Source organism: Aythya ferina (assembly GCF_964211825.1).
Source record: "Aythya ferina genome assembly, chromosome: 14".
NCBI classification, from domain to species: domain Eukaryota; kingdom Metazoa; phylum Chordata; class Aves; order Anseriformes; family Anatidae; genus Aythya; species Aythya ferina.
Genome location: NC_140312.1, coordinates 15,492,447 through 15,516,118, shown reverse-complemented (window position 1 = coordinate 15,516,118; position 23,672 = coordinate 15,492,447). Strand labels below are relative to the sequence as shown.

Here is a 23,672-nt window from a genome sequence, read left to right as displayed (position 1 = left end):
CCCCTTCTTAGCCTCGTGCTTTTATCTTATGCTTCTTATTTATCCCCTAAAGCTTTACTCTCCCACAGTAGTGTTAGATAGCTGCTCTTGCTCTGACATTTCTGTTTATTATTTAAATCCAGTGTGGCTTTTCAGGAATCAAGAAGGAATTGCATCAACACTAGTAACGACGGCAGCAGATAGGAAAGCTGACACTGCGAATTCCAGCCGCTTATGTGCTCCAGCAGTCGTTGCATGCGTCGGCCAGGTGCTGTGAACTGCTGCTCTGCTCCTTGGTGCAAAAGCCAGCTGTGTGCATTTGCTTCAAGAGGTTGGGTGTGCTGGGTGAGAGATTGTGGAAGCAGAGACAGAGTGCTTCATCTGTGGTATGGGAGGCAACGCTGAAAGGGTGGTTTTCCCTGGAAGTTTCTTCCACTCCTGATCTAGCCGTATCGTGCATTTCCCTTATGCTGACACAATTAATTGTGTTAATGGTAACTTCCTTAACTTAAAAACGAACTTCTTGGAAAACATACACCACTAAACTATGTGGTGATGCTCTTAGTTGTTTATATGGGCTTGAGATAATTTTGATTTGCCCCTCTTGAAAGGTGTAGTTTGCAGGGCAATGCTTAGTTGTTGTGTTCTTTATCTTCTGATTGGAAAGCCATCATGAATTATTTTTGTTCTTCTGTATTCTCTGCTGCTCCAAGGTCATCCTCACCTGGTGTCTCTGATTCCTAGAGGCAGGTGGAAATATTCCTGCTCATACCTGGCAGTGCTGAGTTCACGTAAGCATTAAAGCAGCCCCTGTCTGCCTCCAAATGTGCCTGGCCTCTTTGGGGTTCCCTTGACTGTTGGTGTTCTCTGTGTAGCTGGAGTCAGTCCTGGATAAGGTTTCAGAGCTAACAAGCTGCTATTGGGTGAGGGAGCAGAGAAGTAATGTTTCCAGAACTGCTTTCACACAATGCCTAGAACAAAGTGGCTGCGGCAGAGCTGTCTGTGGGCGAAGAACAGACGAGGCTGTGGTGATGCCCTGCTGCTTGCCTGGGCTGCCTTTCGTGGGTGATACAGAACAAAGAGCCTGCTGGCATTGCCGTTGGGATGGGGAATGTGAAGGAGCTATATAAGTCAATAAGGAAGTTTATACTGCTACAAAAAAAAAAAAAAAAAGGCAAACATTCCTACAAAAGCTGCTGTACTGAGGCAGCAATTAGCCTGGTGCTGGTAGGAGGAAAACCAGGGAGCAGCGTACAACCTGTGTGCATGGGAAAACAGCTTCCCGTGCTTCCCTGCCCCTCTTCAAGCATGCTTCCGTCCTAGTAGTGCTTGGTTTGTGCATTGTGTGCACTGGGTAGTCTAGGTGTGTCCTGTGATGCCATCCTGTCTTACCTTTTGGTTTTTCCCCCTGCAAACAGCATGTGAGTAAAGGGAGCAGGAGCTGGCAGTGCTGCTCAGGCTATTTTTGTCATTGTGGGTTTTTTTTTCCACAGTAGGGATAGAACGTGCTGGTAGAAATATGTCAACGTTCTTCACTGCTTCTTGAAGACTTTTAATCACCATCTAGACCTCATATGAAGTGAAAATTCACAATGCCTGCTGAGCCCAGATTGTGGGGTGAACCCACAAACTGCTTCCAGATGGGCAGCACTGTGCCTGCTCTGCTGCTGAACTCAGTGCTTGCTGCCATCCGTGGGTAATGTGTTCCTGAATGTTAAGGTAGAGCAATTGTTTGATACTTCCATGTTGTCAAAATCTCAAATATTTATCTTTTTCTGTCAGTAGCTATTGGTTCCCTAGTGTAGGAGCAGTACTGGGGGGAAAAGGCTGTCCTATACACCTCTTTATCTTGAGGCATCTTGCCAATGTAAACTGTTGCCACCCACACTGTATAGGCAGCCTTTCAGAGAAGTAGGAGTGCAGGCTGGGAGAACAGAGACAAACCTTCCAGTTCCTAATCTCCAAAATATGTCAAGAAACTAGTCTAACTACTTGGTCTGGATGTTTGGTAGCCAATTTACCCCTTGCTGTGAAGTGAAGGGTCCCCTTCTTCCAGAGCAGTTGAACTTCGGAGCAAAAGAGAAACCTGACTTGATTTTAATTAATCTGTTCAGGCTGTGCAGGTGGCAAGGCTGCTTCTGATCCTGGAAGAACTGAAGGCAGACTTCAATATTAAAAAAAAAAAAAAAAAAAAAAAAAAAAAGGCCTCAGCTGCTTAAAGCCAGAGGCATTTGAATGACTTGCATGGTTAAATTCCAACTCTTGCATGCTTTTAGTTCGGTAGTGCTGCACTGTTCTCAAGTTGTACCTTACTCTTTTATATCTTTTTCTGCTTAATCAGTTCTGGAAAGCATGCAGGATATACAGGCTGGCAGGCAAATTAATGTTGTGAGAAGCCTTAACTCCCATTTCCTGACTTTTAACCTTGAACTATCTCAGGAATTTTGCATTTGAGTGATTAAGAGGGTATGACTGACCTCCTGCCTCTCTCCTGCTAGCAGAGCCAGTTTGCTAATCTCCAGGAATGATCTAAAATCTGTAAGTGGTTTTTGATAGTCTTCTCTGTGCAAATAACTTAGTAGTTCTTTGCTTCCAAAGGTAAATGATCTGTACAGAAAAGAAATGCCTGGGCAAATAGGCTGTCACTGTGTGCAGAGCAGAGCTTGTAAACATGCAAGCCTTTTTCAAAAGTGGGTAGAACAAGAAAGCAGATGCTCAACAGCAGGCTGATACATACTAGATAGCTCATTGTGGCTGGTGGGGTGTTAAATTGTGTACTGTACAGCTCGATGCTTCCATGAATCTGTTTGAGTAATGTAAATCTATTATTGCTATTAAATGCATAAGTGTATTTGTATTTCGAGTGCTTGAAGCACAGGCTATTGCCTGATTCCTGGAGTCCTTGCTAAGTCCTAAATTTTTTGTTAGCATCTACCTTGGCGGCGCGTGCCTAAGTTCTGCAGAGAAAGAAGAATTTGGAAGTTAGCTGCTTGTGCAAAAGAGAAGTAGAGGGTCAAAACTGACACACAACATACAGTTCAAGATGAACCTTAATGAGCTGCTTGGGTTATTCTCATGTCTTGGTCTAGAGAGGAAGAGACCATCAGTGAGTTCCTGGGTTGTCAATAAACCACTTGAAGTGATGACAGTTTGGAAAAGAAGATTTGAAGGATGGCTTTGGGGCCTGCTTCTCCCAGAGATGGCCCCATATGTGGAGCCTCTGGGGCCAGAGGAGGAAAAGTCTTTGGGAGGCTGAGAAGATGCTCGATAACCATGGCAACAAAGGAAACCACTGCTGAGAAGAACAGAGCTCGGCAGTCTGAGTTGCGTGAGGTGTTGTGTTGTCTGGTTCGTGACTTCTTGTGTGTGTTGTGTTATTGTTGGTATTTAGGTTGTGGCTTGAGCAAATTTGTTTGGTTTAGAGCAACAACTTTATAATAGGATGCTTTTCTCAGGTGACTCTGGTTTTACTGCGAGCACGCTTCCACTTGTAATTCCTGGGAGCTCGTGGTGGCTCTGCGTTGCTCCTTCCCGCTCCCCTGGGCAGGGAGGACTCCCCTTCTCCAACATTGCAGCTACCGAGGCCTCAGCGCTGTTGTGGGTACTGCACCCTGGCCCTCCACAGGTAATTGTCTGCGGTGAGAGAAGATGCTCCGAGGGAAAACAGAGTTACTATAGTGACAGATCGCCCGGTGCGCTTGGGGCTGGATCGCGGAGTTGAGTAATAAACGTGTGGGAGTCTATTTTTAAAAGCTCTTGAGGAGTAGGCTGCTCTAGTCCTAGAAAACTTGTCTGAAATATGACAGTATTTTTTTTTATGCTGGAGTTTAAAAATAATCATCGTCTGTCTTGAGGATGGGATGACCTCATTAAAAACAAAGGCGCCTGTATGTCACTGTGGCGAGGCTCCTGGCAGCGGCAGCCTCCTGGGTTACAGCAGCGTTTCCCCCTTGGCAGGTTCCTCAGAGCCCAGGCCTGTCAGGCCTGTAAGGGTCTCCCTCAGCTGCCCCGGACTCCGTGCTGGAGCCTTGAGGTGCTTTCAGCCCCTTCTGCCCTGCTGACACACCAAAATGCTGCGTGCAGAGCTTGGCGCAGTGCAAAGCACTGACAGCCCAACTGCGAGCTGCTCCTCCAAAATGCTGGGCTCAGAAACTCTTTGATTCCCTGAGAGAAACACTATGAGCAGAGACACCTGCCAGAACCTGCGATTTTCTTCTCTTGCTTGACTTGTTGCCCATGAAACCTGTGGGCCTTGCAGTCGCTGTGTGGGTGCAGGAGGAAGGAGAAACATGGTGGGGGTGGTGGAGCCCCTGGTGTGGCTGTGGCACAGGACCTGCAGCACCTGCACGATCCAGGTGTTTCCCCTGCCCCTTCTACAGTGAGCTGTGGAAATCCCCTCGTTTGTGGTTCCACCTGTGCAGAGTGATAAAGGGTTTTTCTATAAGGCCACGTGATATGCACTGACCTGATGAAAATAAGGCTCCACTGTTTGCAGGGCTTCGCTTTGTCATGGTGGTGTGAGGAGCCCTGCAAATACGGGGATTAAGTGGGTTTAAGTAATGCGCAGAAACTTGCCAGTCCATTGGTGTTTGGTGAATGCTCAACATCTTTGTGACCTAAGCACATATGTGTGTGTATATAGGATATATATATATACACACACACACATACGTACATATCTGTATACACAGCGATGAGCCTATCTGGGTGCTTCTGTTAGATTGCTTTAGGCCACCAGTTGGCAGCGAAATCCACTAATTAAAACTAACATAACATAACATTATTTTTCTAAGAAATTCAGAATGGATTTGTTACCTTAGTAGTATTAACTTCAAATTTGTAAGCGGCACAGTTCACCCGTTTACAGCTTCAGTCAGAAGCCTTTGTGATGTTAGGGCCGTGTTTAACAAACCTGCCAATCAAAAACTTGTCATACAAGAATTATTTGCCTTCAGTTTCCTGCATAATGAGGTTTTCTGATTGACAACAGTAGAGTTAAAGACTATAGAAAGGCTTTCTGAATCTGAGACGAGCAAGTTTTGATTTAATAGTGTTTGTGCATGATAATGTTGGCTTCCAGTTTGATCCGTGCAAGAAGCTGAAGGTGATGGATCAAAAACCATAAGAAATATAGAAACCTCTCATTAAAAATGGTATGACTTATTAAATTAGAGCTAGGAAACTGCTGCTGTGGAAGAAGGATTTGAAAAGCATTTGATGTAGAAATAGTTGAGCTATTTGGGCCAGATGTTTCACAGAGCTGGAGGCATCTCGGCGCTTTTATGGGGTGCTGGGTGCGGGCATGGACTATGGCTTCCCCTCTCCTGCCTCTGCCTCAAGGCCTAAAGATACTCCTCGGGTCAGCGTGCCACGTGAGGCTGTTATCTCCTAGCTCTGTTATCAGGATTCATGCTGAAGCTGTGCCCTTGGCTCGCTGGGTGATGGTTGCTAAGGGTACCTGGTTTCCAGGGATCTTAATGATTGATTACACTTGCCTCAAGTAAATCTGAATTTTTTGAACGAAACCGCATGGAAAAATAACATATTGAAAACCAAGAGAAGTTAACGTGAGGTGTGGTAAGGCCAGGTTGATGTGCTGTGTTTCAGGACACTACGTTTTCCTAAAACATAAGACACAGAGGAGTTGGTTAGTGTGCGAGAGGAATGGCTGGGTTACGTTTTCACGAGCTAGAAGGCCAGAGTGAGGCTAGGATTTGTGAATCTGCTCTAACTCAAGCTGGTTTCTCCTTAAGGAATTCCACACACCATTTACTTTTCCAGCATTAAAGTTCCTGAATCGTTTCAGTGGTAGCTCTGGTCAAACTTCTGCTCTAAAGGCTGTCAGGGCATGCCTAGTATGGCTGGAAGGTGCAGGCAGTTTCATGTGCCTGCAAGAGCGTCATCTCTTACCTACACTAGCTGGGCTTTCATAAATATCGATCTACCTACCAACTTGTTCGCCACACACACATGCACTTGGTCCACTCTTTGCAGACAGAAGTCATACCCAGTCTGGATTTTCTGGACATCGAGGTGTGCTGATTTCTCTTCAAAGCTCGGATGAATGCATCTGGAGGATTCCTTGTCCGAGGAGGGTAAGGGATGCGTAAATGGCCTAGTGGGCTCCTTTCCTTAGAGTGCACGCACAGCGGGCGAGAGGGGCCCCTTCTTCCAGGCAGTTGCAGCTTCGAGTCTTGGTGCAGTGAAGGCCAATTAAAGGATAACATGATCAGGCTGAGTTGATGAGACTTTTCCAAGGCTGCAAGGAAGCTTTGTGAATTGCAAATGAGATCTTTCAAAAGAAAGAGTTCTGCAGATGTGTCCTGGCTTTAACTTCCCAAATGCAGAAACTCCGCGGTGTTACACAGAAGTGCTGCACTAACTGAATCGTGACTTGCTGTGAGAAAATCCTTTACCTCTTACTCCTTTAATCTATTGTGCTACGTCGTGAATGTGCTCAGGGAGATGCTTGATTTTTGGACCCCTTTTAGAAAATCATTTTATTTCCATCTTCATAACAAAAGCATAAGTCACTCTATCTTGAAAAAAGGAGGGTAATGTCTCCTTTTTCTTGTTATGGTTTATTCATTAATCTGGCTACACAACATATTGCAAGTCTTTAATCTGTCACTGTAGCACTGCCTCTGATTTGTGCTAGTTTCCTGCAGCAGCAAGGGAAAGGAATTCAGAAGACTGCTTTGGTTATGAAGCTGCAGTTATTTGGGGAAATAGCTATATGACATATGTTGTCTGTAATAAATGGAATTACTTCGTTAATTCTGAAAACTAATTACTTTTCTGTTTGCTGGTTGAATGACAGGTTTCTCCTTTAATGAGTACTTTGTCTGTACAAATGGGATAGCTGCAGGCTTGCAGTCAGCTGGGGAGGACAGCAGAAATCAGGGGTGCTAGGTAGTGGGTGCTCCTTAAAGATGTCCTGAATGCCTCAGCCTTAAAGGTGATGCTCTGTTTCTGAGCCCTAGGAACTGCTGGCAAGCCTCCCAGCAGAAATGAGTTGGCTTCTGTCACACTGCTCCTACCTTTCTGCCCTTCTCCGAAACACCAGCTGACAGAACTGAGCGGCTGGAGTTCACGCACTGCGTTCGGTAGGAAAAGATCCCGACGCTGCTTGGGCCCAGCTCCCTGCTGAGCCTGGCAGCTCCTGGGCATGCCTCGAAGCAATTCAGCCGCCTCTAGCAAAAGCGGTCTGGGCAAAAGCCAGGCTGAAACTTTGTGGGCTCGGTATTGAACTTGGGAGCTCTTAAGTTGGCATTGTGGTGCTGCTCCCTGATTAAAGCAGTCCTGGATTCTGGCTCTGGGGCAGGGGGCTGGGAGTTTGACTGCAATCCTAGGCCTGATTCTTGAGCAGAGTTCTGCTCAGCGTGTGGTACGAATTGAGCTACCAAGGTACGTTTTATACCTGCAGCATGCCTTCACCAGTGAGCTTGGTGCAGTTTTGTTGATTTGATTACTGCCCTGTGCCGACAGCTGCTCGGATTGCTCCCTGCAGGCGCTCCCCATCTCCAGCCTTGGTGTCCTGGTGTGCAGGTAGCTGCCGTAGCTGCTGGGTGCAGGTCCCCCAGGGCTCAGAGCTGCTGCTTCCCCTGCCAGCACCTTTGGTGCTTCTGCTTGAACTGCTGAGATTAAATAAAAGCGATGCGTTTTCAGAGAGGTGAAAGCGGTAACCTTAATGTTCAAACGGAAATTGCCAACATGTTTTGCCACAGCACTTTCTTCTGTGTTATCTCCTGGGATCCTTGCTCACATCTGACCTTGCTTTGCATTTTTATCCCTGTGCATCTTTGACTTGGTCTGCTCAGAGCAGCACATAGCTTGATCTTCAGGCAGAGACTGGGGATAGCAAACCCCCCAAAGATAAGGGCTGGCAATCAATAATACTGAGATTCTGCTTTATTTCTTGAGTAATCTCTGTTTTCTGTACAAACATCTTATTGGTACAGTCTAGATTAAAAAGGGTAAAAATAATAAACCTTTCAGTGCAAATTCATTGATAAAGGAACTTTTTTTTTCTTAAGCAGTTGTGTGCTGGGAAGTTCTGAATCTGGTGTGTGTGCTGCAGAGCTGTAAATTTACAGCTCGAGAGATTCAGGTGGTGCTTTAGATGGCAAAGGCAATGGGTTTAAAGAGGAGTGCAACAGCAGGTAAATTTAGAGATTACTGGCTTGCTCCCACCTCCCTCTTTCTGTGTAGCAGATTTCTGGGTTACATCTGGGGGAAGCCCTTAGGCTTTCTAAACATTGACTTCATATTAAGCCTCCTGTGAGTATCTTGTAAGATACCTGTGCGGGTCTCCCAGCTCAGTGCCTCCAGATAAGGTGTGCTCAAAACTTCATAAGACGTTTTATCGAGCTCTCAGCCCTGCTGAATTATCTTTGGATCCAAAGGATTTCTGCAGACCTGTTTGGTGTCTTACTGTGGGTTGGAAACTTGCTCTTTCAGCCCTCTTACGCTGCTTGCAGGCAGCTCCGTGGCTGCTTTCTGGCTGCATGGCTTGTAGTACGTGCAGCGTAACAGGTAGAGGTGCTGGGGGCTCTGTGTCCACCGCTTGCTGCTCAGAGGGCCCCTCTGGCCAGCCTGGCTACTGGCCCCAGCACCAAGCCCTGGCCCTAATGCCAGGGGCACCGCGTGTCATGCACTGGGCTTGTGCGTGGCTGCATGGGCCTGTGGCATCTTTTGGCAGCTGGGTGCTCTGAGATCTCTGCCAGCTTCATTCCTGCTTGTGCCTCCCAGCAGTAACACGGTCGGTTGGTGCAGGCTGAACCTGGTGAGCTGCTGAGAGTCCCAGGGAGGAGAGGAGCACGGCCTCGGTAAGTGGCAGCTGCAGGATGCGCTCAAGGAGCTGGCTTTGTAGCCACACAAGCCTTCAGAGTGTTGTTGGACATGGTCTCTACTAGAAAAACTCATCAGAGCAATTCCATGAAAATACTTCCTCATTTGGACTGAGTGGATTGCACGTTTTTATGGCGCTGAGAAACCAGTCTGGTTTGCCGTTAATGAAACGGAACGTATTGCCCTGCAGATGACTGGAGCTGCATGACAAGTGGTCCCACAGTCCTCATCGCTTGCTATTGATTGTGTCGCCTTAATTATTCATGCTATGCAAATTGCATTTCTCATGTTGTCTACATATTTTTGATACAGGATCTGCCTGCAAACAATCTTGTTCTTTCAGTGGAGAGACTAGGGTTGTTCCTGGCAAAGTTCTTAAAGTTCCTTTGTTGAACAAGTACTGGCTGAGTTACACCAGGCTTGGGAGCTCTGTCACAATGAATTCATCCTGCTGCAACTGTAGCTGAAGAAGGGGAAGAGTTTGCAGGGTATTATTCAATCAGAGCAAAAGCTTTAACATAGTTTCCAAGTTTCTCAGTGTTTTATAGGGACTCCCTTGTGCTACTTGTTTTCTGCTCTGTTGCTTGGAATGGACATGCGGGAGTGTTCTTTTATTAATCCTTTATTATTTTGCATTTCAGGTATACTAAACCACTCACCTTTGCAGACTGCATTAGCGATGAATTGCCATTAGGATGGGAAGAAGCTTATGATCCTCAGGTTGGAGTTTACTACATAGACCACAACACCAGTAAGTAACACGTTAGAGTGTTTTGCAGAGTGCTTGTTTTGTACCCATGTTAAAATGTACTGAACGCTAAATTGCTGAGCAGCATGTCTTGGAGCAGGTGCAGTTAAAATCCTGTCCTGCATCACAGGAGTTCATTCCTTCTCTCAAACAGGGATATGAGAACTTTTTGTCTGAAGTCATGTTGAAGCTGATACTGTGGGCACACCTCTCTAAGATTTAGCTCTGCTGAAGAGTCCGACTAGGCAGCAGTGATTTGGAGTTTGTTCTTAGCCTGGAATTTGTCCTTGTGGCAAGACCATCAGAAACAGTACAAAGGTCTTGTGTTGATTTCCCTGGCAGGGATAAGCTGAATGACTGCTTGCATGGTTAATGGAGCTCCCTGAGCTGCAAGAGTTCACATTCTCTTTACTAGAGAGGAAACTCTCAATTAAGCTTGGGGTATCCTGAAAAAAGTAGGAAAAGTGTTAAATGTGTGGCATTTTTATGCTGTATGCTCAAACTAAGCCATTGCTTACTGCATTTGCTTGATAGAACAGAAGTGTTGTGCTTTACAAGCTCATTTGAACTATATGCAAGAAAATTCATAACTGGATATGTCAGTACAGATGTTGTTAGGAAATAAGTTGTGCTAGAGCAAATTCCCTGAAAAACAAGGCATAAACAAAATAAATCAGTGACTTTTCTCTGGAGAACCACAGTGATTGCAGTCCAGAAGTTCACAGCAGACGCATGTCCAGGTCCTTTCAGAGCTAGCTTTTTGTAGCTAATGCAAAGAGGAAGAAATTCTGAAGGACAAAAGTACCTCGACAATTTAAAAAATGAAAAACAAAACTGCTTTTGTGACTTCGACTGAGAACTTTAGCAATTTTTTTCAGCAAGTTACAAGATTTTTAAACTGTAGCTATGGAAGTCAACTCTATATGTCTTAGTTATCTTCATATTGCTTCCCTGGCTTTCAGAGAGGCCACATTTGAACTAGCCTCAGATTGCATGTTCCCAGTTTTCCCAACTTCTGAGTATTAAAATGGTAGAATAAAAAAAGATTCTCAAAAAGCACTAACTGCCCTCTGCAATATGAAGATTGTGCCTGCAGATCTGCAGATGACACCAGTATTTGTATGTAGGTATTGTCTTCCCAATACCATAGTATTTACATACTTTTAAATACTTGTTGGACCTCTTGAGTGTCGCCGCTAGCAGAAGTTTCAGCACTTAGTTGGGACAAACAACATAAGACCTTAACTGTGCATTTGAGTTGACCCCTCTGTGAATGCATAAAGATCTGGTTTTAGGCCTGAGATGTGTGTGGTACAGGGCAGTTTTCCCTGGTCCATGCCACTCAAAAGCACCACAGGCTTCAAGGGAGTGCAGTTACTGTTTCAAACCGTGCTGACACCTCCTTAACAGCAGTTGCTTTTCAGGCTTATCTTCTGTAAGATGCCAGAGGCTACAATACTTCAGCTAGAATTTCAGTTAAGAGGTTAAAAAGAAGAGAAACTAAATCATGACGCTATTTCTTAAGCCAGCTCTAACACAAATCATGATAAAGCAAACCATATCCACTTACCATCAGCTAATCAAGAGGCTCATCTTTGTGGTTCGTGTGAAGTGTTCTCTGGAGACTGTCCAAACCCACCTCCTCTCCAAGGTTTCCTGCAGATCCCTGTGCAGGAAGGAGCCATCAGCAGAAGGGATGGAAGCACGTTGGTTCTTGCTGCAGATTTGAAGTATTTGAGCCTAGTTACCAGAAATGACAGACCTAAATTTCAGTCTAAGGCCAGGAGCCATTTAAAAACAAGTGAGATGGAGAATACTTCTAACCTTCTCTCTAAGGCAAAATAAATAAAATTAAATTGAATTAAGTACTGAGAACATTTCTAATACAGCATTCACGTGTAGCCCTGAGTGTCTCAGACTCTGGTGGAACCTCTTTGGAATGTGATTTGCCCCAAGAAACCGTGATTTTCTTTCTAGGTGCTGATGCAGGCATGGTAAGGCTGCATTCTTCAGATATGAAGATTTATGACAAGCTCAGCAATTAAAAAAAAAAAAAAAGTACAGAACAACAAATGATGTAATAACCCGTAGCCCTTCCATCTGACTTAAGAACGTATTTTGCATTTCTTAGTAGCTGTGGGTGAGTTGAGAGCCCTTGGCCAACATTTTCCTAGATTATGATTGCATGTTTGAAAAGCAAAGCCTGATGCTGCAAAGGGGATGCAGTTAGTGATTACTAAGAAGGAAGAGGTGAATGCTTTGTTCCCCTTTAAGTAGTTTCAGAATGTGACTGATTCCATCCTGTCTGTGAGCTGGCTGCTGCCAAGCGTTTGCTTTGTAAGGTGGTGTGTGCATTTGGGGCAGTGTTTTCCCTTGGACTAGAGGTTTTTGAGGTGCCTCCCCTCACTGCACACAGGAGTGTGGTGGTGGGAAGGGTGGGCTGCCAGTGCCCTCCTCTAAGAGATATACAGGATCTGCAGGTAGAGCCAAACAGGAGATTTGGGAAACACCATTCCATCCCTCCTTGCTCTACCAGTTGCCAAGAGTCAAGGGGGACCCAGAAGAATGAATTCCCAAATTTCTAGCAAGGGCGAAAAACGTCTGACAGTCTGTGGAAGTTCTTCAGATCTTAGTGTGGACTTCCCTTACAGGAGAAGCTGACGACTTATTCCCCTCGCCATCTCCTCAGACACACTCAGCTTGTGGTCTGTGGGTCAGTGTGCGGCACATTTGCTCAGGGGTGAAGAACTCCCCCGGCCCTGGTTTTGTAGCGTTGATGCAAGGAGCTGTGGTGGATGAGCAGTACAGCATTTATTGCTCTGTGCTGTGCGTGCTTGTATCAGATAAGCTGCACCATAGCCTGAATTAAATGCCAGGTAAGCTGCTGGATCTCTGAGAGACGAAGAAACATACTCTGGGGGGAACGGAGGTAAGACGGTTTTAATTGGAGCAGGTCTTTGAGAGTAAACATCTCCTTGGATTTGCTGTTGACACACACAATACTGAATTACTAGGATTATATTATATTACAATACCGAATTATTAAAACTTGTGTTTTTTCCGCACGAGTGTTTGGTCGTATGTTTAAAAACGTAGCAGCTGCTGGCTTTAAAAACTTCACTCAGTTGTCCTGAGTGTGTTTGTGTTACTGATTTTTCAAAAAGCTGTTTAAGGTTTTCTCTTGCATTGGTTTAATGTTACCTGGGCTGTGTCTCAGCTCCTGTAACAGAGGTGTTCAGGATGATGAAGCAGACTTTTTATAGTCTTCCTCCAGGTGGTTTATAACAGAGAGATGTCCCTGTAACAGCCTCCACTGCGTTTCTTGCAGTCACAGTACAAATGGGCTGCTAGCTGAAGGAAAAAATGGGAGCTTGAAGAAGCTACAGGTATCAGGAGCATCTCTCTGGAGAATTTGCAGCAGACTTCCCTCTCTGGCTCAACTGTGGAGTAAAGAGCTGCGTGCCTTGGGTGTAGATAGTGGTTATCTGAAAAATGGGATTTAGGGGGCAAGAATAGAGACAAGAGCTGGGATTTTCAAACTTGGAGTTGATGTGCTGCTCTGTCTTGCTGAGTTTTCCTTTGTTCCCTGTAAGCAAGACCACGGTGTTTGTCTTGGGAGTGCACCAACTCCTACAACTGACACAAGTGGCTGTTTCTGCCCTTCCAGTTATTTTGGGACAGTTTTTCAGGGTTAACTTCAGTATTCACAGCAGCTGAAATCCTGTTTCTGCTAGCAGAATCTACAAAAACCTGCTGCTGAAACAGTGCTGCGAGCTACACTGTTAGCATCTAAAAAGTTTTTTCTCTCATCATCTTACTTGTGCAGCTTTGTTCGGGTGTGCTGTGTAAGTTTAAGTGCCTGGTGTTCTTTTGGGTCTTGAGATACTGTTGAAACAAGTTATTGTTGGAGTCTCCTGTTAATTTTCTCCTCAGCATGATCACGGGCAGCTTGTGAAAATGTGGCTGAGTGTCCATCCCCTGGGTAAAATTACTTATTTCGACTTCGGCTCCTAGGATTGTTAGTGCCCTTTCCCAGATGCTGCATGTTGCAGTGTTCATCTTATTCCTGACTCAGAGAGCTGCTCTTACCTTCCTCCATGGCAGCTCTTCCTAAATATTTAAAGAGGCTCTTAAGATATGCAGATTAGATTCCTACTGATAGTTTCAAGCAGCTCCTTTTAGTAATTATTCATGATGTGGTGACGAGGCGTGCTTATTCAGGCATGGTAGTTTGGACAGTTCAGAGCACTTAGTCAACTGAACGTTGGAACCTGTTCCAAGCAAGAACATGAAATAACCGTGAAAGAGAAAAGTATTTTGGACTCCTCATCACAAAATAGACAAATACAAATCTGCATAATTAGCATTAGGACCATCTGCATGTTTGTACCCCTATGGCTTTTCCTTGATTAGCAACCCCCAAAGCCACGTTATCGGTTGTGTTGGGGTAACGGAGCTGAAGGTGATGTAGCTGCTCACGACTGCGTTGCCTACGTTACCAAAAAATATTTTCCTTTAACTCCGCCTCCTGTATTCTGCAGTGATTTACTGCTGAGTTTTCTTTCAGCGAGGGAAATGTTTACTCCCCTCCAGAGATGCTGTTTATATAATGCAATTGAAGGCACTTTCGCAGATGCGTTCTGTGATTTAGCAATTCTTTGTATTCACCTATGGACTCTGAATGAGTTAATTTTCTTCCCCTTGCTAATAACAGATGCTTTGCAGCCAAAGAGGACAGGCGGAGTTGTAATTGCTTTCACATTTTTGAATGCAGTCATGTGGCAATGAAGTTTTCTGAAAGTTGTTTTATCAGTGAAATAGCAGAGCTATTTTATTAGAAATGTTATAAACCAGGTACAATAAAGATAAGCCTGATGCTCGGTGTCACTTTTCCAGTGCTTATGTGTGCATACACTTGTGGGGATGTTTTAAGAGGCAGAACCACATTGGCTTCAGCATCAGAGGAATTGGAGAGCTGTACATTGATTTGGGCACGTATTCTGTCCAACGAGTCAGAATATCAGAGCTCGGTGGAGTTCATTGTAGATCCATGATCACTTCCTAAGGAGGCAGGAAAAAAAAAAAGAGACGTGTCCTTATTCCACTTGTTAATGGGAGAAGGGGCACAGGGCAAATTCAAAATATTGTCATAAGTGGTAGAGCTTCTCCAGGCAGTGATACAAGCCTGCATTTTATTGATCTTTCCTCCTTTTGTTTTCTTTTTAAGAAACTACACAGATAGAAGATCCTCGTGTGCAATGGCGACGGGAGCAGGAACATATGCTGAAAGACTATCTTGTCCTAGCCCAAGAGGCAATTGCCGCACAGAAGGAGATCTATCAAGTGAAACAGCAGAGGCTTGAATTGGCCCAGCAAGAATATCGGCAGCTTCATGATGTGTGGGAGCACAAACTGGGCTCTCAGACCAGCTGTGAGTATTATGAAGTGACTTTCTCAGTCATGATCCCTCTAGGACAGTAAAACGCTTGAAGCTGGTCCTCTGACAGAGCACCAGGGTATGTTATACCACATCAAATACTCTGCACATTTCATTTATTTTTAAGACAAAATGAGCAATCATTGTTTAACGCCTATTTTCTAAAGGTTAGCTGTTATGAACATTATTACTATTTTCCTTGGTCACTGGAGTTGGTGTGCAGATTTTCAGCATGGGCTTCAAGAAATGTTTGGGGGAGGCAAGGGGAGGTTCTGTGTTGTGTTCCTGGATTCACCTGTCCAAAGTACAGAAACAAGGCAAGAAGGTTAATCCTGAGCAGCATTCCCAGACCTCTTGCCAGTGAAGATGTCCAGAGGAGAATGTATTTCCTGCAAGTCTTCCAGAAGTTTTTTATATAATCCTTAAAAACTGTAAACTTTGTTCTTGACAGCAACATCAAAGGGCTGACACACCTGCATAGCTGTCTTTTTACTCTTTCTGGGTTTTACCTGGTAGTAATGAACTCAAATGTCTCATTCTATGCCCGACATCAAGAATTTAATAGTTCTGTCATCGAAGGGTTCTTAAAAATTTGAACAGGGTCCCATCCCTAATCTCTGAAGCAAGTAAGCAGTGCTCTAGTTAAGTACAGGTATAATAAAACAATATGTTATGAATGCAAATTGCATTGGTGTGATGCTGTCTATCCGTTAAAAAAAGAAAAAGAAAAAAAGCAATCAAACAGAGAAATATTTTCCCGTGTTTTATAGGGCATAAACTGATGGCTGCAAGGATCAAAACAACTCCCTTGCCTACAGCTACCTCTAACAATATTGCACGTTGGGGAGCTTCTGTACCTTCTGAAGCATAAGAGTTTTAACTGCAGCTGAGAAAAGAGTTCTGCTGTTAATGGGACATTGATTTAATACGATGTGACACATCGGATGATTGGTCATGTCCTCAAGGCTGTGAGAAGGCTTGCATCACGCTTTTTAGTTTCTTATTCTTTGCTTTGTTTCTAAACATTCAGTGGACTGTTTACACAATAACCAAGTCTAAAAAATAAAGTAAACCTTATGCAGTGTTTTTCCTTCAGTTGTGCTAAATGCTTTTGGAGATGCAGGAGTGAGAAGAGGTCCTGGCAAATGGATAAAAAGCCCATGGCAGCTATGTGTGGAGGGAGTGATGGCAGGCCTTCATTCCTGGGGGGGCTGGTAGAGGAGATGGGGTGGGTGGTAAAGCCGCTAAATGCAGTGTTTGTTTTGCTCTAGTGCTGTCTGGCTCATCGTCAAGCTCCAAGTATGACCCGGAGATTCTCAAAGCAGAGATTGCTACTACAAAGTCAAGGGTAAGAAGTATGACTGGACTTTTACTTGTGGCAAGCAGTCCTCAGATATTTTCCAAGCTTCATGATAAATATTTAAGAGATGTCAAAGCAGTCAAAAGAGTTAATGTTGCCAATCTTTATTTGCGAGATAAAATAGCAGAACTCTCAAATGCTATGTCTTAGTTTGAAACAATTGTTTTCCTAATAGTCCTTAGACTCTTGAATGCTGATAGTATGTTTCGCTCCGCAGTGGGATATTTAACTGTGTGCTGGCTCCCTGGTGCACTGCAGCACCAGGGAGCTGCGAGCTCTCTCCAGAGACTGGCAGCTGTTTTGTCGTGAGCTCAGTGCACGCCGCTAGCAGCGGCAGTGTGCGCTCTCATGCAGAGCTCACTTTGGGAAGAAGAAAGGACTGAAGTAAAGTAGGTCAGCCTGGCCTCTGCAGAGGAATATAAAACAGCGAGCTGTAGGGTCAGTGGATTTACAATATGTATCATCATCCTGCTGTGTTACTCGTGCAGTGGGGCTGTTTAATTTGGTATGTTGGAGGATGGCTTGTATCACTGCGGTCTAACTCCAGTCCTCATACCTAACATTTTTTAATGACTGGAAGGATTTTAAACATCAGTGAGTAAAAGCAGCATGTGCTTTCATTGCTGTCCTTTGAATTTTTCTCATCTTTCCTGCTTATGAGGTTGGAACTTCCCTTGAGCCCCTGATTAAACGATGTGACATCAGAGTACTAGATAAATCTCTAGCCATTGATAATGTGCTGATGAAGATGCAGTCAGGGCTGGTAGCTGCTGTTGAGATGGAGTGAATATTTGGAAACTTTGTCTAGAGAGTACTGTCTACACTGAGTAAGTTCTGAATTGAATGGGTAGTTCTGTACCTAAATACTCGTGTAAAGTATTGCTCCAAAAATGTAACACCTTCCTACAGGTCAATAAACTCAAGAGAGAGGTAGCTCACATGAAGCAAGAACTCCAGTACAAAGAGCATGGATTTCAGACACTGAAGAAGTAAGTCTGTTCAGAAGATTTTATTGTCAGTGCAGAACATCTCTGGCTTGTAATGCTACCCCCTCTACATTTATCAATGGCTGCCTAAAGAGCATTAAGCTGAAATACATTGCTGCTGAGATCTTTGGGCACGTGCAAGTCAAAGCCATGGGGGTTAGTTTGCTCAAATGTTTGCCTGTACACAATTGGCTACATCAGAACTGACTTCATGGCGAAAAGATTTTGAACCAAGTTCTATCATTTAAATGGTATTCTGTTTTGCTCAGTATTGCCCAATACTGATGACACAATATACCCAGGGCCTTAATTATCAGAGTCCTTGTTTTAGGCCACTGAGGAAAAAAATAGGGTGGAAGGAACGGGAGAAAAAATGTTGGGTACTTTACTTTTGTATGGATATGCAACTGGCATGTTTTCAGTAATGTCACTGATAAATATCCTACCAATTTTTTGTGAGAACTTCAGTAAGTAGTCATTTGAGAAGAAGGAAGGATGAGGTGGCTTGTAATTAGGTTGTGCATGCAGATACGTTCATGTGTGAGAGATCTGCCAGGTTTTCAAAATCTTTACTTAAACTAACAAGACATATGTGGCTAACTTGATGATCTCTGGGTTAGAAACAAGGTAATTAGCATCAGTCTGTCTAAACACTTTCTCTACCTTTCATCTTCTCCCTTCCCGAGGAGTCAAAACAATTGTACAGCTAAAACCAGAGTTTCTAAGTTTAATATTCTTCTAACAGAGAGAACAAAAAACCCCAGTCATCACTGCTTTTCTTTATTATACTTAGTGTGATTTCTTATCAATGAATGTCAAGATGTGTGCATCTAGGATGATATGATTAATTGCATTACATAAAGAATTTGGTTACTGTATGCTTTTTTTTAATTTCCATGCAGAATTGACATGAAAATGTCTGATACTCAAGGTGGCTACAAACTTGACGAGGCACAAGCCATTTTAAGTGAAATGAAAGCTCTCAAGAAGGCCATCACATCAGGGGAGAAAGAAAAGCAAGACCTCATTCAGGTATTGAAACAACATGACTATAGTATTTTGTCTCTATTCATATAAAGTTGAACTTGAGAAGTAATTTAAGTATTTCATTTTTCAAATATGTGATTTTTTACTAAAGTAGTTCCATATTGTGGTTGAACTGTAGCCTGTTTATTCATCAGTTTTGGAAATAATTAGAAAATATCATAACTAGCAGCAGTAAGCACTTGGTTAGAGATGGACATTTGTCTCTTGGTTTAATGGTCAAGGATGAACCAGTGTGACTGTCTGTTCTGCGGTCAAAGAGCAAATCTGCAGAAGCTGTGAAAAAACTGTCTCATTTTGTGTGCCTCCTCCTTCAGGCTCCAGCAGAGAAACTGTCTGTGTGTGGGCACGAGAGTGTGCTCATGCCTTGTGTGCTCAGACAGGCGTGCTGCTTCGTGCTGCGGGAGGCACAGACCAGCCGTGCCTGCCCTCACATTGGCAGGCTCTGAGGGCACACGTGGAACGGCTGGACCTTAATCATGTCCTTTTGGCTACAGCTGTGTAGCTGCTGAGGTATTTTGTGTGAAAGTGAGCTCATATGATGAATTTTTGTGGTTTCAGAGTTTAGCCAGGTTAAAAGACAGCTTCGTGAATGACAGAGGATCACAGTCAGACCTGTGGGCCAGCAGCGTGTCCTTAGAAAGCTCCAGCACTTCGTTACCAAGGCAGTACCTGGATGTCAGCTCCCAGACAGATGTTTCAGGAAACGTAAGTAAAGTGTGGGAAACCAATTGCATCTGGAAACATTCCTCTGAAACTAGAACAGCACTGCCTTCTTACAAGGTTTCAGGCGTGGGCAAGTATCTATGAAACGATACCATCTCCTGTTTTAAACTTGGGTGACCTTCATTTTTGTTTAATGCAAAAGTTAATGCATCTCTGAAATCAGCCTGCTGTTACCCCATGCTCTGTGTCTATCAGAGCGACCCAGGTGGGAACAAAAAGAAAGGAAGTTTCGCTTTGCATGTAGGTGTAGCTTTTTGAGATATGAATATTCCCATAGCTCTTTATAAAACTGTTGTGCTACTAGACCAGAAACATTCAGCAGCTACATATGGGCTGAGCTCTAATGAGGCCTCTTCCCTTAAGAGTGCATTTTGCTTTCGGCTTGTGAATGTTAAGGAGTGAGAATGATGGCATATGTGCGGATATTTTGATGCTATTAAACATGTGTAGTGCTCCGTAAGTCTTCAGTCCCACTTGTGCAGCAAAATCATAATTGCCAGGCTTGTACCAGCCTCAGCAAGGAATTGAGCAGTGCTGTGGGTACCTCGCATGCCTCTCAGGACATCACAGAAGCCTCTCCTTTGAACCTTTACTTAAGTGTACCTGGCCATTTGCAGTCAGGGCCATACATGTGATTAAAGATCTGCAGGTTTGGCCCTGATAGGATGTCGCTTGTCCTTAAGACTTGACAGCCAAAGTAAGATGTAACGCAAACCAAAACATGATTGCAATCAGCAGTTAAGAAGAAATATTGCAAAACTACCTGCGTGTGCATGAAAATGAAAGCCTGACGTACATGTGGTAGGTTCTCCTGTATGGTGAGCATGGCCAAAGAGCTTCTGAATCCTGTGAATTTTTAAGCATTTGAAACAATCATGAAAAAATTAATCAAGGGAAATATTTCCCATTATGTGACTGGTTTAACTAGGTAAAGTAGTTTGTCAAGAGCAAGTGTAACTTGTAACACCATCAGTTTCAAGAAGGAATGTCAAAATAGGAGTAGTTACTAAGTTGCTGACTTCATATTTTGTCTCAGTTTATTACCAGCAGCAATAACCAGTTGGCTGAGAAAGTGAGATTACGCCTTCGATATGAAGAAGCAAAAAGAAGGTAATTCTTTGGTCTGTTTTACCTTTTGGCTGTCATACAGCTTATTCTGAAGATGTAACTCAGATTGAAATCCAGAGCTACTGCTACATGAACATGCTAATTTCTGAGGTAGTGAGGCAACAAGCTTTCTGGGCCAACGTTATCATCTAAGAAATAAATAACCATCCTAGAAATTGCTAAGGAGTGACTAACACATCAAGAACTCAATCTAGCCACACCTGCAGGAACATAAGTGCTTTTCCTGCCTGTTGCCAATGCTTCCCCATTCCAAATAAGAAGACTGTACCGAAAGGCATGTCCTTACCTTACTCTAAATGCAGTAAATGTTTGCACGGCTTCAAGTCAGATAAGGAGAAATGTATATTGTGTTAACACCTAGCATACTGAGACACGGTCAAAAGGCTGCAGTTTTAGTGCCTGTCTGTTTACCTGTAAGAGTGTAAGCTTTTACATTTGCCCTCTGATATGAGATAAATGAAGAATAAAATCTTTAAAAAATCACATCTATTTAGAAAACTTTTGCTTAAATTAGATTGGGAGATATATTTTTAATAGATAATCACTAACTCACTTGTTGAGGAGGTCCCTATATTTGTATGGATTGATACTACAGTTAAATGAAAAACCATGAAGCAATGTTCTTTCCGTGTACTTTGGTGGCCCTAGTCCTTGTTCAGAGGTGTGGCCATCAGTGGTGGTGATTTTGTTTTTAACTATTCTAAAGGGATTTGCCTATTCCAGAAAAGCAAACTTCAGGTGTATGGTACAATCTGTACCTGGAATGCATGCAAGGAAGAAAGGATTGTCTCTGGTTGGAAATAAGGCTTTAGGCTGTGGTTACTTGGTGTTCTCATTTGAGTATACTGGTATGGTCAGCAGGCCATGTTTTTCTGTGGCATAAATTTTTATCAGCATCTGTGGCAATTGTCACAGCTACATGCAAAGAATGTGTGTGCCCAGCTACTTTTGACAGGAGCTTGCACATTTCTAGGTAGAGAAAGTTTATCAGAACTGTCTTGGCAATCCAAGATTAACAGCTACAGCAATATTTAGATTTTTTTTTTTTCTTAAAAAGTATATTTGTTGTTAATCCCTTAGATGCAGTGGTTAATGTTTCAGTGTTAAAATTGTTCTGTTAAGTTTTGCTCAGGGCTGCAATTTAATTTACCCTGACTTTACATTTTCAGTTTGAGATGAAGCACTCTTACTTTAGCCTGTATCTTTTCCAAGGGGCAAGCAAATAAAGATAAACCTGAAGAGAAAATATATACTCTTAAAAAAAAAAAAAAAAAAAAAAGAGACAGAACTTTATAAAGGCAAGCTAATACTTCATTTGAAGTGATGAAATGCATACAACACAGTCTTGCAGTTAAGATTTTATACCTCATGTCAGTCTTAAATAATTTATGGATTTTCTCATAGTTTAAAAAACATTGAGAAAAGGTGGATCTGAATGGGCATGAATAATTGATAATGAAATGAAAAGATCTCCAGCTATCAGAGAGCTGTGGTTTTGGCATAGCCTTCAGTAGGAGCTGCAGAAACAAATACATTAACTGGATTTAAGCTGGAACAATGCTATGGATTTGGTGACTCACAAGGAACCTTATGTTGCTGTGAAAATTCCTCCTGGTGTTGTGTGTTAGAAGTGTTTTCTGTCCTCACAGTGGAATATTAAAATGCTCCAAGAACAATAGGTAAGTGAGTACTTTGCTCATGCACGTATTATAGAGTCAAATGGTAGGGATGCATCTGTCCTATTAGCTCAGTGTTGTCAGGAAAGGTAAAACTCGAGACTTCGAAATCAAGGTGATTTCCTATCAGGTAGATTTACAAGGAATGTGAACTACATTTTTACAAAGACTACTAGTTTTACAAAGAATGATGATTTTGGAAGTGAACAGTAGCAGACACAGTTACATTACTGTTGTGGGCCGGTCTAAAGCCACCAGTGTAGGTAAATATCTTGTGGAACTTTTTCAGGTCAGACCTAGGTGGCAGTTTCATGTGTTCCCTCATCTAACAGTAAGTCTTTTTGTTTTAAGTCTCAGTGAAACAATAGGAGCCCTAGAGTAGAGTTCTTTCATGTCAAATCTATACAAAAAGAACAGAGGATGACTGCAGTGACAAATTTTAGGTTAATTGGTTTGGAAACTGATGATAGGTATCTTGTCAAAAGAGATGGCACTGCTGCGTCTCTACAAGGAGAGCACTACTGCAGCAGAGCCTGAAGCATGAATGTTGTCTGCTGCAACTAAGTGTGCTGTACAACTTCAGACAAAGTAGTAACTCAGTTGTGTAGCAGCTGTGCTCCATGCTCTGCTTTACTTCCTTCAGCAGCTGATCTTTCAGCTGGGATTTTGTATGACTGGATAACTCTGGGCTTTTAAAGGTAGGCTTCAGAGTCTTCTGAGCTGGAATATTTTAGTGCCACTGAGCAGCTGTGGAACAATGGTGGGTATTTGGTAAGTTGTTAGGGAACACCTTCCTTTTTGATTTTTCTGACAAACAGGCTGATCTGTCAGTATCACCCACTGGTGACTGCTTGTGGAGGTAGATACTGAAATACGCTTCCCTGGAGGTGCATATACTCTGCATTAGCTCCAAAAAGACTAAAAGTTTTTACAAGTTCGCCTATATCACAAAAAATAACAGCTTTTCCAACTGGGGGGGGGGGGGGGGGGAAGACAGTAAGTCATATAATTGCCTTTTCTAGTTAAAAATACAGTTAAATAAAACTTAAACTTCCTGTTCCAATTTTTGTTTGGCCTTGCAAGCTAGTAGTCATTCAGGAAGGGTCTGTGTGACTTGAGCCCAGTATTGCTGATGGTTTTTGCAATGCAAACCTAGCATGGCACTTCAGTGATGTGGCTTAAACTCAGTTGGTGAATGCTGAAGGGTGGATTTTTCAGCCATGTCAGTCTGCAAACCATTTCTGTTGTAGTGATATCGTTTCATTGGACTGGGAGAAACAGAATACGTAAACCTACTTTTAACTGAAAAGGGGAAAAATAATGATCATTTACAGAGCAAGGCAAAAGCTGGAGTTGCTTTAAAAAAAGCTATTAGACTTGGAAATACATAGAGAAAAAAATTCCATTGGAAAAGCCATATCCATGCAAATGTATGCCAGAAGTGATCAGATTAATGCCAACCAATCCTCTTAAACTCATAGCCCTTCAAAATACACAGAGGAATTCTTGGATTTTGAATTAATGCCATTGTTAATTCTTTGTTGGAGCACAGTGTTGCACTTGATCAGGCACTCAGAAACAAAATAGCACAGAAGAAAACCTAAAAATAGTTGAGTTGAATATCTAACAATTATGGGGAGCTAGAATTAAAGTAAGCAACCTGCTGTGAGGAATCAGTTTACAGAAGAAATGAGGCTCGTCTTCAAACAGGTGATCTAGTCTGCGTCCTGTGATGGAG

The 23,672-nt window shown here is 43.2% G+C and overlaps 1 protein-coding gene across 2 annotated transcripts in view; it reads left to right on the top strand.

Moving 5' to 3' along the window:
- Positions 1-23,672, top strand: part of WWC1 (WW and C2 domain containing 1) — a 69,852-nt gene that overhangs the window by 20,403 nt on the left and 25,777 nt on the right. For both annotated transcript variants that reach the window (XM_084535776.1, XM_084535777.1), the window contains exons 2-8: positions 9,471-9,580; positions 14,805-15,008; positions 16,286-16,362; positions 17,284-17,363; positions 18,263-18,392; positions 18,966-19,112; positions 20,167-20,240. In XM_084535776.1, coding sequence (XP_084391902.1) covers positions 9,471-9,580; positions 14,805-15,008; positions 16,286-16,362; positions 17,284-17,363; positions 18,263-18,392; positions 18,966-19,112; positions 20,167-20,240 — 822 coding nt within the window. The remainder of the gene's footprint in view (positions 1-9,470; positions 9,581-14,804; positions 15,009-16,285; positions 16,363-17,283; positions 17,364-18,262; positions 18,393-18,965; positions 19,113-20,166; positions 20,241-23,672) is intronic.